Source organism: Aquarana catesbeiana, linkage group LG01 (assembly GCF_042186555.1).
Source record: "Aquarana catesbeiana isolate 2022-GZ linkage group LG01, ASM4218655v1, whole genome shotgun sequence".
Taxonomy (NCBI): Eukaryota; Metazoa; Chordata; class Amphibia; order Anura; family Ranidae; genus Aquarana; species Aquarana catesbeiana.
The window spans coordinates 123,090,358-123,107,036 of record NC_133324.1 but is presented as its reverse complement, the minus strand read 5'-3'; the positions used below and the strand labels follow the sequence as shown (position 1 = coordinate 123,107,036).

Here is a 16,679-nt window from a genome sequence, read left to right as displayed (position 1 = left end):
AAAAAGAAGAAAAAATAGAATGGAAAAACAGTAGAAGGGGAAGACAAATGACTGTTAAGAGAGAGTGGAGACCACTGCAAATCTGAAGCTTTTTTAAAGCTTACTCTGTGCCAGATGCTTCGTGCTGATGCCCCTGAGACCACCAGAGTGGGGGTTCCCTCCACAAGAGCTCCTTTAGAGACTGTACAGGAGGGACTTCCAAACAGGAGAGGCTAGAACCTGCTGGGGTGATGCGGTAAGAGGCTTGCGACGTCCATCCGTCTTGTCAGGTGAGGATAAAAAAAGAGAATGGTGGGGGTCATCTCTCTTCAACTTTTATTGCTAGTCCAATCCTGTCAGGTTGTGGAGGCGGAGTCACAACCAGTGTGTGCTGCCATGAAGGCGTCAGGAAAATTTGTTTTGGTACAGTGTTGCATGACCGCACAATTGATATTCAAATTGCGACAGCGCTGAAAGCTGAAAATTGGCCTGGGCAGGAAGGTGTCTAAGTGCCTGGTATTGAAGTGGTTAATCTGGGTAGGGTGAGTGATCCAGGGAGGGCTGTTATGACTCAGCAGGCAGCATCTCTTGTACCTCCCCCTACTTCTGGAACTAGTAGGAGCTGTGTGGAGTATTCATGAGGGCCCTGACCAATCCCCAGAGTTTGGGTGGAAGTTGGAGATGGAGTGCTGGGAGGCTGTCGGCGGGCCCTTGAGGGTAACCCCCTATTCTGGGGGGGCCTTGGAGTTTGGTGCAGGAGGGATCCTCTGATATCCCAAAAAGGAATCCTGTCCAGTGGCACGGGGGCAGGTGTGAGGACAGTAGAAGCCAGTGAGCACGTCGGGGAGATCTCCAAGGAGAAGACAGCCAAGTGGGCTGCTGAGTGTTACAGTCCAGGAGGACTGAGAGGCATGCCTGAGAGGACTGGGTGAGAGCAGTCTGAGATGGATGCAGAGTCAGTCTGGAAGGACTGTGGAAGCTTAGCCAGGAGGACTAGAGAAAGGGGCAGCTGCAGCCAGGTGGGCAGGCAGTGCATGAACAGGTGATGCTGGGATAAGTAGCCACTCAAGAACAGGACTGCCTGTAAAGGGCATTTGCTAAAATCTGACTGAGCCCTATTGTCAGATAACATAAAAGTGTGCCAGCTGGTCCTGGGAGTTTTGTGCTCAAGCAAGAAAGAGTTGTGCTGGAGGAGCCGAGGAGTGTGTAAATAGACTGTACAGTTGCCCCTGGAAAAGTTTTGCTATAGTCAAGTGGGCATCCCATAATACCCTTAACCAGATCCAAGATCAATACCCCTAATAAAAAAAAAAAGAAAAACAGGGTAGGGGATACCTTTTTCACCAGCGGCTCCTGCAGGGGTATCGTTACACAAGAATGAGGTAGGCTAGGCGACAAGTGAGGTATCGGCGTACATCCCGTGACCAACACACTGGCAGATTGCTGTGAGAACCCCAAGTTGCCCAGTCTGCAGATGGGTAACAGCCATAAAATATAATGCAAACTCTATCCTACAACTGCCACCAGATGTCAAGGATGTGGGCCCATGGCGACTAGCTAAGCAGGTCGGGGACCTTGTTTGGCGGTGAAGAAATGAGGGGGGAGCTTATGCTGATCGGTTGAAACTAGCTGAGATACAGTTGTCACAGCCTATAATACCTCTGACCACTACTAGAGGGAGACTCCACCCAAATGTAGCTAGCTGGGCACACACGGCAGATAAAATAAGATTTGTAAGACTCGGTTTACACAGGTGCGATGTGAGAACCTGTGTGAATCCAGCATGGGTTCCCGCATCGCATCTGACAGTTCACACTGCCATATGCGAACTGCTGCAGATGTCAATACAAAGTTAATGACACCCTCAGATCGATTTGCATATCGCAGTGCGAGCTGTCAGTTCGGACATTAATCGGATCGCACAGGTGTGAACACCTATGTGATCTGATTCTGGTGCTGACCAAAAAAAAGGGTTCTGTACGATTTTGGTCAAAATGCGATGCAAATTCAGCCATACAATTTGAATTTGCATCGCACAGAAACCGCATGTGATCTGCACAGCGCACCAGCGTGAACCCAGCCTCAATCTGTTGTACTCTAAGGGCTGGGAAGCAGCCAGGCAATGTACACACATTTCAGAGATTCCCAAAGCTAACCCATGAGTTGGAGTCCTGGCAAACTTTACCTGTTTCACTGCGCTACACGCTCTACCACATACTAGAATTGGGAGCTTGGCACCATCTTTCAGTTTGTCTGTTGACTGGTCTGTTGGCAAATGTACATACACACAGATCTCTGGCAGATTGCTAGCTTACACACACAGTGACTATTAATTTGCCTGCAATCCACAAGCACAATTACATACAGATTAACAAGGAGCTTAGATTGAGCATACAGGCACTGATAACACAATGCAACAAACTCTCTAGGGATACGAGTCTTAGCTTAGTACACAGAAGACACTTAAGCCTTGTACACACGATCGGATTTTTAGCAGGGAATTGTATGATGACAGACTGCCTAAAATCCGACCCTTAGTACGCTCCATCAGACAATTGTTGCCCAACTTTTGGCCAACAAAATGTTGAAAGGCAGGCTAGTAAATTTTCGGCAGACAACGGTCTGTTGTCAGATTTTCTTCTCGTCTGTACACAAGTCCGTCACACAAAAGTCCAAAGTACAAACACGCATGCTCGGAAGCAAGGAGGAGCCGGAAGCGGTTGGTCTTGTAAACTAGCGTTCGTAATGGAGAATTAACATTCGTGATGCGGCAAATTATGAAATCTCAAAATGCAGCGCACATTCTCTTCTTCTTTAATGGGATAATAATGAAGCTGCTTTGCTGGTGATACTGATGGAGTTCTGCCAAACGTATTTTCAAAGGCTTTTTTTTTTAGTGATATCAAGAATATTATTATTATGCTTGTTTTTTTTTTGGGCAAGTTACCACAACACCATTATCCCAAAGTTTTTAAGATCAAAGATACAACTATGTTGGTGTCCCTTGTTAATTTTACCTTGTATTTTTTTAAATGTAACTACCTACTCCCAAACTGTCATTTGAAGTAAAACACATAGCCAAGTATTATTCTACACAATATTTTTTTTATTGTGCATTAAAAAAAAAAAAAAAAAAAAAATCTAAATTAGAGATGCTCTCTCTTCAGCTGGGCCTGCCACTGCAGGGTCCACATCACTTGGCAGTGAGGCAAGGTAGCTAGTCGCATTCCTCCTTAAAAATGATGTAAAATACAACAGAACAGGACCACATGGTTGATCTTGTAGAGTGCCAGGTTGACTGGAGTCAAAAACAGCCTGAAGCGACTCGATAGGATGCCAAAGGCGTTTTCGACCACCCTTCTGGCACGAGAGAGCCTGCAATTGAATATTCTCTGCTCTGGGGTGAGGCTCCTCATAGGAAATGGCTTCATCAGATGTTCCCTCAGAGGAAAGGCCACATTTGCAACAAAAACAAAATTGAGGCCCTCAACATTCTCCTCAGCAGGTGGAAAGTTTAAGGTGCCATTCTGGAGCCGCTTGTAGTGCTCTGTCTGCATAATCCCTCTTCCATCAGAGTTGCGGCCGTTCTTCCCAACATCCAGATGTAAAAACTCATAGTTGGCAAACACTACAGCTAGTAGAGAAGCACGATTAATCGCGGAGAATCGTTATCGCGATTTTCCACCCACCACGATTGCAACTCTGGATTTGGGCGATTCTGACCCATCAAGCAATTTGTTGTAATGTGCTCACATTAAAAGCGCGCCCCTCGCACCAATCAATGGTGTCCCAGGGATGTTTCCTGTTTCCCTGTTGCGGAGGGCAGGGGAAGTCGTCGGGGCCAGCGTGAAACATCTGACGTCAGCAAAGAAGAATGTGATTGATCGGTAAGTATGTCAGTGTGACAGCCCTGCCCCCCCCGGTGTTGGTAGGTAGGGGACGTTGCCTCTTCCTGTGTGTGTTCGAGCGTGTGATGTCAGCGGGAAACATGGTGGAGAGCAGGAGCGGGCCGTACAGCACCCCGAGACTAGAGCCCTGACCGGAACCACCCGAATCCCCCGGATGGGGGTCTCTCTGCACAGCGTGCTCTGCCTGCTGTGCCAGGTGTGTCCCTCCGGAGTCACAACACACTGGGTGGTAACAGAGGACGGCAAGAGGCAGCAGGTGAGTTGACACCTGACAGAGGGGGGACACATGACAGAGGAAGAAACAGGGAGGGGGGACACCTGAGAGAGAGAGAGCGCGCAAGGGGGACACCTAACATAGAGGGGGATCCTGGGATTGGGGGCATCTGACAGGGGGAGGGAGATCGAGAGAGAGAGAGAGAGAGAGAGAGAGAGAGAGAGGAAAAAAAAGGGGGGCACCTGAGATAAGTAGGGGCACCTGAAAGGAGGATAGGGGGATACTTGAGAGGGAAAAGGGGGGGGTCACTTGAAAGAAGAGGGGAACACCTGAGAGGAGAGGGGGGGTGACACATGACAGGAGAGGCTCTCAATCAATCTCTCTCTCAATCACTCCCTCTATCAACCTCATTCTATCAATCTCCCTCTCTCCTAAAAAAAAAAAAAATTACATTGCGAGAATTGTGATCTTTTTATTCCAAGTAAAAAAATTGTGATTCTCATTTGGCCAGAATCATGCAGCTCTAACAGCTAGCATGACTATGCTGCAAAAACCCTTATAATTAAAATAATATGAGAAAGAGTTGGGTGGTGGGACAATCCGGACATGCTTGCCATCAATAGCACCACCACAGTTGGGAAAATCCCACTGATGGTGGAGCTGTACTGCAATGTCCTGCCATTGCTGTGGGTTTGAAGGAAACTGTGGATTAAAACATTTTTTTTTAAATTACTACTTCTGCACATAACATTGCAAGCAGATTTGACACAAACATGCTTAACCAACATAAGGAGAAAATGTAAATGAGTATTTAAAGACAAAAGGGTAAGGTCAACTTATCTTATTAATCTCCCCTTCTGGTGGCCCATTAGAAAAATTTTAGGGTAGGTGGGAGGAAATCGGTAGATGTTTTGGACAGGTAACCCTCTCCACTTCCATGAGAGCTGTTTGCATAAATAATCTGGGATACTTTAGCCAGCCCCTCCTTACTTACACTATTGGCAGCCCAGTGATCAGGTAAGAAGTATCATAATCAAAAAATATGGATCTACACTGTCCAAATTGCAGCACATTTTGACAGACATTCAGAAAATACCTATCAATATAATAGGAGACAAAAACTGTCTACGTTACAATTTGTAGGTAATCAGGCAGGCCCTTGCACTACATGGTTGGGTGAATTTATACAGAAATTTAAACATAAAAGAGGGATAGTATGTATGGGTTTGGCAAAGACAGCAAAGTATTTGTATCTGCTGACTTTGCATTTTTGGGGGGGAGGGAGGGTTCCAAAGAAGTTTGTGCACCAAAAATTGGTCTCTTGCACTCTACCTGAATTTGAGGACAACAATAACATTTGTACACATGCTAGGGGTTGTTTAGGGTAAGCCCCAAAATTTAGCTGACAAAAAAACACTCTGAAGTTGCTAGGCTAGGTGTGTATGGGCCCAGGATAGCATGCTGGGGAGGTTAGTTATGGAAAATATGCATGTAGGCCAACAAAAGGAGCAGGAAAAGCTTACAGCATGCATGAGGACAAAGAGGACATTCACAGCATATTATAATATTGAAAATTATGCAATCAACAAATTAAGACAATACATTAGCAAACATTAATACATAGAATGCGATCTTAAAGAGAAAAACTTACCTGAATATAGTCCTTCTGCAGTACTTGAATAATGGATGAGGTGGTGTCTGAAATAATGAGTCCTGCGAGCCTGGGGGGAGATCCCATTGGCAAACTTAAGGTCCTGGAGACTTCTCCCCTTCGCCAAGTAATGCAAGGTGGCTATGAGCCTTTGCTCTGGAGTGATGGCAAGCCTCATGCATGTGTCCTGCTTCTTAATATAGGGGGTCACCAATGCCAGGAGTTGGTGAAAGCAGGGGTCCGTAATCCGGAGATAATTCCGAAAATCATCCGGATCATTCTCCTGAAGCTCCCGCAGAAAGACATATGACATAATTGGTCACGATTAAGCAACCAATTTTTGGTCCAAGAACTCCTCCTCCTCCTGTTCCTGGCCTGGACTTGGGTCAAATCAATAACTCCAAGGCCAATAATAGCACGTTCTCTCCTCCAATTCCGTGATATGGCTGGTTGACGAACGACCATTCAGAAACTAACTGAAAAGCGCAAACTGAAAAGCGAACTGAAAAGCTAACTGAAAAGCGCGAATCAACACTCACCAAACTTCTACTAACACGAAATTAGCAGAAGGAGCCCAAAGGATGGCGCATGACATTTGAACTTCCTCTTTATCGGCTCCTACTACGTCTAGTACGTCACTACGTTCGTGTTTGTTGGCCGACAATTGTACACCGTTTGTATGCAAGACAAGTTCATGGCACAAGCCCATCGGACAAAAGTCTGATGCTCTGTTGGCCAACAATCGGATTGTGTGTACGAGGCTTTAGGCTCCATGCACACTAGTGGTTTTGCAAGCTCCTAGAAGCTGTTTTTAGCATTTTTTTTCTGCTCCTAAAAGCTAAATAGTGTTATCCTATGTGTCAATGCACACTACTTTAGGCTATTAGCATTTTGTGAGCTTCAGCAACTAGGAGCAAAAAAAGAAAAAAAAATGTTTTTGTAGAGTTTTTTGGACCGGTTTTCCAGCAGAAAAAAAATGCTGAATGCTCCTAACTGCTACTAAAATGCTCCTAATAGCTTTTCTTGAGCTTTTTTTTGTATTGTCATGTACTGCAAAAACACTAATAAAATGCTAATGCTCCTAAAAGCTAATAAAATGCTACTAGAAGCTGTAAACAAATGCTATTATCAGCAGTTTTCATCCAGCATTTTTTTCTAGTTTTTTTGCGCTTATAAAAAAATGCTAGTGTGCATTGAGCCTTATTCATTTTGTAATTTAATTACCCCAAATGATGAGTGGTAGTACATAAAAAAAAAAAAAAAAAATTTGTACAAAGATGAAGAATAAATACAAAAAAAAAAAAAAAAAAATACATAAGAACATAGAGAGTTTGGCTTTAAAATTAAAAGAGGAGACCCATTCCTCCCCTACACAGTTTGATCCCATATGGAGTGTGGGGAGAGGAGGAAGCGGATCTATTTCCCTAGACCCACTGGGCTCTCGGGTCACAAGTCGTTCTTATCCATCAATCCCAGGACACAGCAAGGATTTAAAGCTGGATTCCGTCCCTGAAAAAAAAAAATTAAAAGTCAGCAGCTACAAACACTGTAGCTGCTGACTTTAAATAAGTACTTACCTGTCCTGGGTGCCCGCGATGTCGGCTGCCCGAGGCCGACCCGTCCCTCGGCTCTCGGGTCCCTGCACAGCCATCCTAAGTAAGGGAACCAGGCATTGGAGCCTTGTGGCTTCACTGCCAGTTTCCTACTGCGCACGCGCGAGCGGCGCGGCGCTCTGTGGATGGCCCCGTGGTGTTCTGGGAACACAAACAGTTCCCAGAAGGCAACGGGGCCGCTCACCGAGGAACAGAACACGCCGCGGAATAGGAAGAGGCAGATTAGGAAGACTGCCTAGCAACAAGGGTTTAGGTAAGTTTAAAAATTTATTTTTTTAAATTTTTTTTTTAAATTTTTTTTAGGATTTTTCATGCAATTTTTTTTTTTTGGGTGGCCCTCCACTTTAATGTCGGTTCACATATCTGACCTATAGATATTCTTTATATGATACTGTATTGTTGTATACCCCTTTTCTTTATTTTTTGCTTTGTCTCATGCAATGATATATTGTGTTTATCTCTTGAAAATCAATAAAAACATTTCAAATAAAATATAATCATATTTTAAGAGTACTGCATTTTAATGAAAATTGCTGGTGATTTCTTGACCACTATAAAATATAAAAATCTGTAAACACATGGCCAAGAATACTCTTTGGACAGCTCTGGTCTCGACCCCACATGCCCATTTTTGTTTCATCTCTGCAATAAAATTTTGCTAAACCCTTTGGAACTATATGCTCAGATGCAGTAATAAAGACATTTTAAACTAAATAAATAAATAAATAAATAAATAGATAGATAGAGGAGAAACATAACAGTTTATTGTTTTTACTACTGAAGGGAGCACACCAAGAAAAATTCAGCAATCCCCTTGTTCAGAAAAGGCTTTATACAAATTACCCTATCTATATGTCATGCTCCTCGATTTATTGAGGTATGGATGTGGTCTGATCTTTGGCCAATCAGCTTTGTTGTAGTGGGTGATCCTTCAGCCCCAAAGAGAATTCTTGCCTCCTAAAGTGGACAAGGGCTATATGGACCCACTGGTTTTAAGTACAGTCTGGAAATGTGATTTCCAAAATCAGCGCCTCAGCCCAGTCACAATGAGTACACGCACTGGATGGCTCTCACATGCAGGTCCCATACAACAGTTTTATTGGTCTCAACTAACTGTAATATCACCACACTTTGACACTTTCATTACAGAAATGTGGGTTTTCATAACACATCCAATATTTTTACACGTTTCACCCATAAATGAGGGAAAAACACAAATAATACAGTTAAAATTTCACTTTCTTGCTAGATTTAAATTTATATACATTTTGCAGTCTGTAGTCCCTTTAAAGGACTATTAAAATATGTAGTTTATTTAGTACTGTATTGCTAAAAACATTCAAAAGATATCTAAACATTCAGATGACCCACACCTAATCAGAAACATACCTGTTTCATTTCCGTCCAGAGGTCTTCACACTCCTGTATTAGCTCATTCTTAGCTTCCTCGCTAACTTTTGAAGTAGACTCTAGATCTGGAGGTAACTCATGTTGGTATGTGGACATGTGCCGTGCAAGCAGCTCTGTCTGGAAGACAAAAGAGGCCAGTGAGGAATTCAATCCACCAATGGCAACCTATTTCTGAAAAGAGGACAGGTGGAACTATCCTAATATACAGGGAACTTGAGGCTTTGGGCTTTTTCCCATTGGACATTTTCCAAGCATAAAATATTTATGTTTAAAATACATAGCACAGGAAAACCAAGAGTGAGAAATCTGGATTGTTAAACTGGCCATACATGGATTTAATTTAAGGTGTTTTCTGCTGAATAAGTGAAAATTTGTTCTGTGGCTGGCCCTGTGGGCAGCATCCGGCTCAACAAAAGTTGAACCTGCAGTCAACTTTAGTCAAAGGAACCACGTGCAAAATTCTCAGCCAAACAGTGCCTGCATCCAATCAGCTGTAGTGGCTGTTCGAGTATTGTGACAGTCATGTGCATGGGCTGAAAGAATACACAAACAGGAACTGCAAATTCGTCCTCCTACGCCACACAGGAATCAAGTGATTTTGTCTTGTTCGGGCCAAGGGATTGAAGGAGAGAAATGCTAATGTGTATGGCTAGTTTTACTGTCTTCCTGAAAATGCTATTTTCCTGGCTTGTATGCTGATCTAATGGTTTCAATACTTCCTGAGTCATGGACCCAGAATAAGTATGCTACTGAGGTAAGCATAATTGTTTGGTAACTAGCATTTTCAGGAGGTCACCAATAACAGATTCAATACTATGTTTATCTTAAAGATGAATTGCAGGTATGGATGTTTGTTACATATATTGTAGGTACATTGAAACAGCTTGGACCCATGTACTTTTGTACATACCATACCTGGCTGATGTTCCCTGGATGTAGGCACTGCTACTTCAGTGATCTCCACTTTCTTCTGGGTCCCACGCTGAGCGGATGTCCTGCTGCATTGTGTGCGCATAAGGTCAGCTGCTTGGTCTTGATTGCCATTCAGAGAATGCTTTGCATTTTCTTAATGAATGCAAGGGGCTCTCTGATTGAATAGAGTGAAGTGGAAGGGTGGTGCCATTACAAATTCTATACATTTTGACTACTTTACAATGCATTATTACTATAATAAACCTGAACCAACAGAAATATACATGCTGCCATTGCTGGACTCTTACAATGCCAGTTGCCTGATCCCAAGCCTCACTGACCTGGAACAAGCATGCAGATTAGTTAAGACTTCACTGGTTACTTACTTGCTCTGGGGGACTAACAAGTAGAGAGATGTGCAGTGGGTGTCTATGAATATAGTAAGTGCATAAAAAAGGAAATTGCGCATAGAGAACGGGTAAGCAGCCAACACGCCACTAGACATACAGTGCTAAACAAAAATAAAAACAAAAGTGTGCCGCCAAAGTGAATCAAAAAGTTTTAAAATTGATAAATGAACGATTGAAGTGATGAATAAATGACGATAAAACACAAACAAAACATAAAATGGTTCCAAAGTTAAAATTGAAAACAACATCTGTGGAAAGTCCATATAGAATGACAATGGAATTAAATTGATGTGAAAAACGCTTTCTCCTGTAGTCCAAAAAAAAAAAACTTAACTACTTTAATACCTTAGGGCGTCATATGACATCCTTGACTTTGTGAGGGGATATCTGAATGATGCCTGCAGCTACAGGCATCATTCAGATATCATTCTTTCCAGCCGGCGATTCTATGCACGATAAGAACGATCATAGCAGTTCCGCCGATTGATCGTTCTTATAGGCGACGGGAGGAGACGTTCCCCCCCCCCCCCCCCTCCCGCCAACAGGTGCTTCTCCGGACTCTCCCGTGCCATCGGGGGCCCAGAGAAAGAATGGGCCGGCGCCGGATGACGACGATAGAGATTTCCGGTGACCAGATGGCCACCAGTCATCTCTATGACCGTCGGAGGCCCGGGCGCGATGTTATAACGTCATGCCCGGGTTCCCAGAAGTAAACAAAGCTGCGATCGCGGCTGTCAGCATGAGATCGGTGAATTTTTTTTCTCTATCTCATGCTTTCCAGACTGGAGGAGAGATGTGGAGTCTTATTGACCCCGCATCTCTCCATAAAGAGGACCTGTCACAATAGATTCCTATTACAAGGGATGTTTACATTTTCTTCGTATACAGCTCAAAGGTATGAACTTCTATCTGCAGATGAAGTCAGTTTAAAGCAACCTGCAAGTAAAAAAAAAATTTTTTTTAATTAAATGTTCCTCTATTTAACCCCTTATTAACCCTTACTTTACTCTAATCAGCCTTAATTAACTCCTTCATCTCCTCCATTTAATTATTATTTTCCTGCTGATTTGTTTTTCCCCCTGTTCACTTCTATTTTATAAACTATGAATAATTAAAAGTTTTTTTTGTTTGCTTTGTTCGTTAATATTTTTACACCTTTAACATTTATTTAATTTTTAAATAACTTTTCAATGCTATGTGCCATTGCTGACAGCTGAAGTGTACACAAAACAGTTGTGGTAGGTATCGGCGGGTACTAAAGAAAAAGTATCGGTACTCATACTCCTAAAAAAAAAGAAAAATAGTATCAGTGCATCCCAATTTCAAGAATGGGGTTAGTACACACCTCGTTTGCAGCAAGATATGTATAAGTAAGGCTGAAGTTAATCCCATTCCCTTCCTTTCCATGGTCACTACTGCTCATTTGGCACAACAATTCTGGGGGACCAGGTACTACATCAAACCCGGGTAAAAAAGATTCTGTCTGATTGTTATATTTACTATACTTTTCACTCAAAGACTGCTTGCAGTATGTTAGTCTAAGAGCCCTTGCACACTGGGGCGGCGTCGGCGGTAAAACGCCGCTATTATTATCGGCGTTTTACCGTCGGTATGCGGTCGCTAGCGGGGCGGTTTTACCCCCCGCTAGCGGCCGAGAAAGGGTTAAATACCACCGCAAAGCGCCTCTGCAGAGGCGCTTTGCCGGCGGTATAGCCGCGCCGTCCCATTGATTTCAATGGGCAGGAGCGGTAAAGGAGCGGTATACACACCGCTCCTTCACCGCTCCGAAGATGCTGCTAGCAGGACTTTTTTTACCGTCCTGCCAGCGCATCGCTCCAGTGTGCAAGCCCTCGGGACTTGCACACTGGAATGAAAGTAGCGGCACTTTCGGGGCGGTTTGCAGGCGCTATTATTAGCGCAATAGCGCCTGCAAACCGCCCCAGTGTGCAAGGGCTCTTACATGTGACTTTTTCATATCTAACAGTACTTGAACGTAAAAGCTTTTATAAGAACTTTCTCTCATGTCACAGTTCTCTAGCAATCCCTAGGTAGCAGCTGTGAAGAGTCAGTTTTTACCCTGGGCCTTCACACCTGCTGTCTAAGGATTTCTAGAGAACTATGACATGAAAATGGAAAAAATAAAGAGCTTAACACACAGGTAGATGAGATCACAAGAAGAATATCATGGGTCATTTTAAAGTCACATCAGACATGTAACAGAGGGCTTACAATAGTCTCTGTGTGTGGATATTGTTAGATGAGATAGCCAGAGAAATGCCTCATAGTACAGAAGAAACATTAGATCTACTTTATATATAGTTATAGAAATATTTTAAGGCAATAATGCTATTTCTATTCACTTACCTCTTTGAGAAGTGCATCCATGTTGTCCTACAAACAGAAACAATTGCAAGAAATTGTCAGAAAAAAACAAGACTGCTGTCATGAGATCTATTCTAACTTTAAAATGCTGTGACCAGACAGAAAAAAAATGTACATTTTAGGTTTTACATAATCCATTTTCTTGCAGCAAACCTGGCACAAACCTAGTAGTATTGTTAGAAAACACATAAGCAGCATGAAAACCAGTGAACCCAGAATAATAAGAATCAGAATTTATAAATAAATCTTCAGTGGTTTCTGTAAGGGCTTGGTTCAGGGTGAATTTGATTTAAATCATGATTTACATCACTAGTAAAAAGGCTTGATTAAAACCAACAAAATTTAAATCATATTTTTTAAAGAGCAACTGTCATCTCTGTCCCTCAGCGTCTCCTCCTCTGACCCGCTGTTGACTCACCGACCGTCTCATTCACTTTAATGGGATGGCTGGTGATGCGGCAGCGACACAACAAGGTGAGGGAGATGGTGGCAGCAGATGAGTGGATGCCCAATAACAGGCACTGCCATGATGGATCTGAAATGACAGGTGCTCTTTAAATGTAAGGACTTATTCTTGCTGGTAGTTAGAATCTTTAATACTTGCAACCAAAATGAAGGTTTCCTATTTAGAATAAGCTGTTAGGTTAGTAAAATAGCGATATCAGAAATAATTCAATCATACAGTTTGTAGTGTACATAGATTTGCAAAACATTGGGATAAAGGAATATTCCTGAACTTTGTTTTATCTCATGGTTACTGTAAAATTGAGTGAATGCATCAATGCAGTGCATGTTATCTCAGCCTGCAGAGCTTGGATTCATTGAATGAGTTTACCAAAAATGTAAATATTGCAGAATATACAGCCTTATGCTACACAACTAAGCTCCATGTCATGCTGAATAAACAAAATTATTAATGTATCTTAAATAGAAAACTATCTTTGGATAGATTTTTACCCCAAAAGCATTTTATTAAAATACATTTGATTACAAAAATAAATAAATAAATAATTAAAAAAAAAATCAGATTTTTTTTTAAAAACATTGATTTATATCCACCCTAGCTTGGTTACATAAACTTTGTCCTCTGACAGGCAGTGAGAAGGCATTATGTTTAAGTTCAAGGTGAGGGGTTGGGGGATGGTAAAAAGCTTTAGCCCGCTGTCACAGGATTGCAGAACTAAGTGTTCTGGCCCTACTGTTTTGATGCCATTTCAATGCAGTGCGGGAAACGCAAAGGATTCATTGCGTTTCCCGCATCGCATCAGTGCGAACCTAGGCTTAAAGTATAACTAAAGGCAAAACCTTTTTAGTTTTGGATAGTGTGGAGAGGGAACACCAGTCTGTTTTTATTGCTGTCTGTGCCCCCCGTTAGGGAGATCCACCTTCTCTATTTGTCCTGTTTACTATTATCATTGAAAGTAAAAGAAAATGTCAAATTTTGGGTTGTCCCCAGAAAAGTAATAGAGGGCAGATCTTCCAATGGGGACACTAGTTCTGGTGACCTGGGGGACCCCAATGGATTTGTGTAACTAAAAGAACTAAAAGACATTTTGGATAGAGTAAAGGAGTGTTATAACCCTGTCAGGTTTTTTTTTGCCATCTGTGTTCCATTGGGGAGATTTCCCTTGACTTCCAAGATCCCCCCTCTATTCCTGTTCTGGGGACAACCCAAATTTTGGGAATTACTCTTGATGATAATGGTAAACAGGACAAATAGAGAGGGAGAATCTACATTATGGGGGCACAGACAGCAATAAAAACTGACAGGTGTTCTAGTCCCTCTCCCTACTATCCAAAAAAAAAAAAAAAAAAGTTACACTACCCCTTCACGCCGACGTATCGCAAATATGCAGCCTTTGGCTTGAAGGGGTTGTACTGGGGTAATGCCTGCAGCTGCCGGCATCACCCCGATACCGTTTTTTTTAGAGCCAACGGTCAGCTTTCTTATGATAACAATCGATATGGCTAAGCAGCCACTCCATCGTTATCATAAGCAGGGGGGTGGGATGTCTCCCCCCGCCACCACCTTCTGCGGCTCGCCCGTGCTCTTCCATCCCATTGGGAGGCCCGAACAACCAGCTGGCACATCCGCCAGAACAATGCTGCAATCGGCTTTGACCGGGTCTCGGAACTAGTAACCCGGAAGCGATGTCATGATATCATTTCTAGTTTACTGAAGACCTAAAGGAGCCAAATTTATAAAAAATTACAGCATTCAAAACTGTTAAACTTGGCGTTTTGAATGCTTTTAAGTGCAAAGGAGGGATTTGGGGTCTTATAGACACCATTTATTTATCGTACATCATAGGACACAGAGCCTAAGTTAATAACTTAATGGGTATATAGGCACCTTCAGGTGATGGACACTGGTATACCCAATCCAGGAAGTTCACTCCCTATATAACCCCTCCTCCTTCCAGGAGCACATCAGTTTTTTTCGCCAGTGTCTAAGGTATTGGTCACGAGTGAAACGTGCTCTGAGGAGCTCCAGGAGGCATCCATGCTGGATTTAAATATCCTCCATAAACCAGATCCACCCAAAGTGCCACTGAGGCCAAAGTAGATGGTACCCGGGCCTCGTATACAAAGCACAAGGTTTTGCCTGTAACGCCTCTCTTTGTAGGGCTTGACCCCAGGATCCAGGGCTTTGGTCATGCTATATTACCTAAAAGCTTTCCTGGTGGGGTGCTTTTTACAGGTCCAAGGGAGTGGGAACCCGATAAAAATGGACCCGGTCCTTGAAGGTTTGCTAAAACGCAGCCCGCCGTGATGGGGGAAGGTTGGATTGACTGTTAATTCAGCAAAACCTGCAGCGGGGATAAGGTGAGGGAAGAAGCTTAGGAACTAAAAAGTCCATCAAAGCTTTCTTCTTTAACCTCCCTGGCGGTATGATTATTTCGGATTTTAGGTGCTGAAAGCGGTACAATTATTTTGCATGGAAATTTGGCGTTTTATATTGTAGGTCTGTAATTCTTAACACTAACACACTTAAATCTGTCCAAACAAGAGTCTAGTAGATATCCCAGGTATGATAAAGTTTGAAACACAAAAACATAAATTATAATATAATAAAAAAAAAAAAATAATTAAAAAAAATTAAAATAAATAGTAATAAAATTAATTTCCCCACGATTCACTATCGCTCAATTCTGCAAGTGTTCTAATTTACTATCGCTGTTTTCTAGCTGTCTAAAGCCATTATTGACGTAAAGGGACACTTTTTGGTTGCTATGGACAATCTCCAGTTTCCAGGCAGAAAGAACAGTATATGCAATATAAAACTGCATGCAGGGCATGGGCCAAAGCACTGGGGACAAAGGGGATGTGAAATCATTTCATACAGTACTGTAATCTGTAAGATTACAGTACTGTATGTGTTATGATTTTACACTTTTTTTGAATTTGCCGCCAGGCTCCGCCCCCATGCGTCGCACCGCTCGCAGGGAACGGAGCCTGGCACAGAGAGGCTTCGGAGGAGGACGGAGCCCGCAGACACAGCGGGGGACATCGCAAGTAAGTAAGGAGGCACCAGGATCCTGCGATGTAATCCCGAGTGTGGCTCGGGGTTACCGCTAATGTTCCTGAATTTTAACCCCGAGCCACACTCGGGAAAACCGCCAGGGAGGCTACGGGAAAAAATGTTGTTATGCCTTAAATCTCCACTAGAGGGAGTGTATGCACATACCTTAATCTGTTGTCTTCACTTCAGTTCAGTGTCAGTCTGTGTGTGGCCGCAGCAGCTTATGCAGGGGGATTCCTCTTAAGGTAGGAGATCTGCCGAATGCTATTCTCCCCCCTGACCAGAAGGGTTAGAGAGACAGCTGTGGTTGTACCCCCCTTGTAATACCCCCCTCTGCAGGGGGTGCGGAGGTCCCATTTTTTTTCTGCATTAAAAGTTGTTTCCTCTGCCTGCTGTGTAATACGCTCTGCCCTCCCCTTGTGCTGGGTCTGTGTACCCGAAAGCCGCCCACGCTTCAGCGCAGGAAAATTTTTCAAAAGAAAAGGAGGGGAGCCTAGGCGCGGCGCCGTGCTACATCCACGAGGACGTACGGAGGCTTAAAGGATCAGCTGGAAGCAGTCTCTCCTCGGCAGCGAGGAGGAAGCAAGCAGCCTACACTGGGACACAGGAGCGGTGGGGCACGTAAGGGTGACAAGTGGCATTCCTGATACAGGACGGACTTTTTTCAAAGCACTAGG

General features: G+C 43.3%; 1 protein-coding gene across 1 annotated transcript in view; it reads right to left on the bottom strand.

Moving 5' to 3' along the window:
- The window catches only part of CENPK (centromere protein K), a 94,605-nt gene that overhangs the window by 71,936 nt on the left and 5,990 nt on the right, over nucleotides 1–16,679 (bottom strand). The window contains exons 2-3 of the mRNA XM_073623561.1: nucleotides 12,462–12,488; nucleotides 8,755–8,892 (exon numbers count right to left, since the gene is read on the bottom strand). Of these exons, the coding sequence (XP_073479662.1) occupies nucleotides 8,755–8,892; nucleotides 12,462–12,488 (165 nt within the window). The remainder of the gene's footprint in view (nucleotides 1–8,754; nucleotides 8,893–12,461; nucleotides 12,489–16,679) is intronic.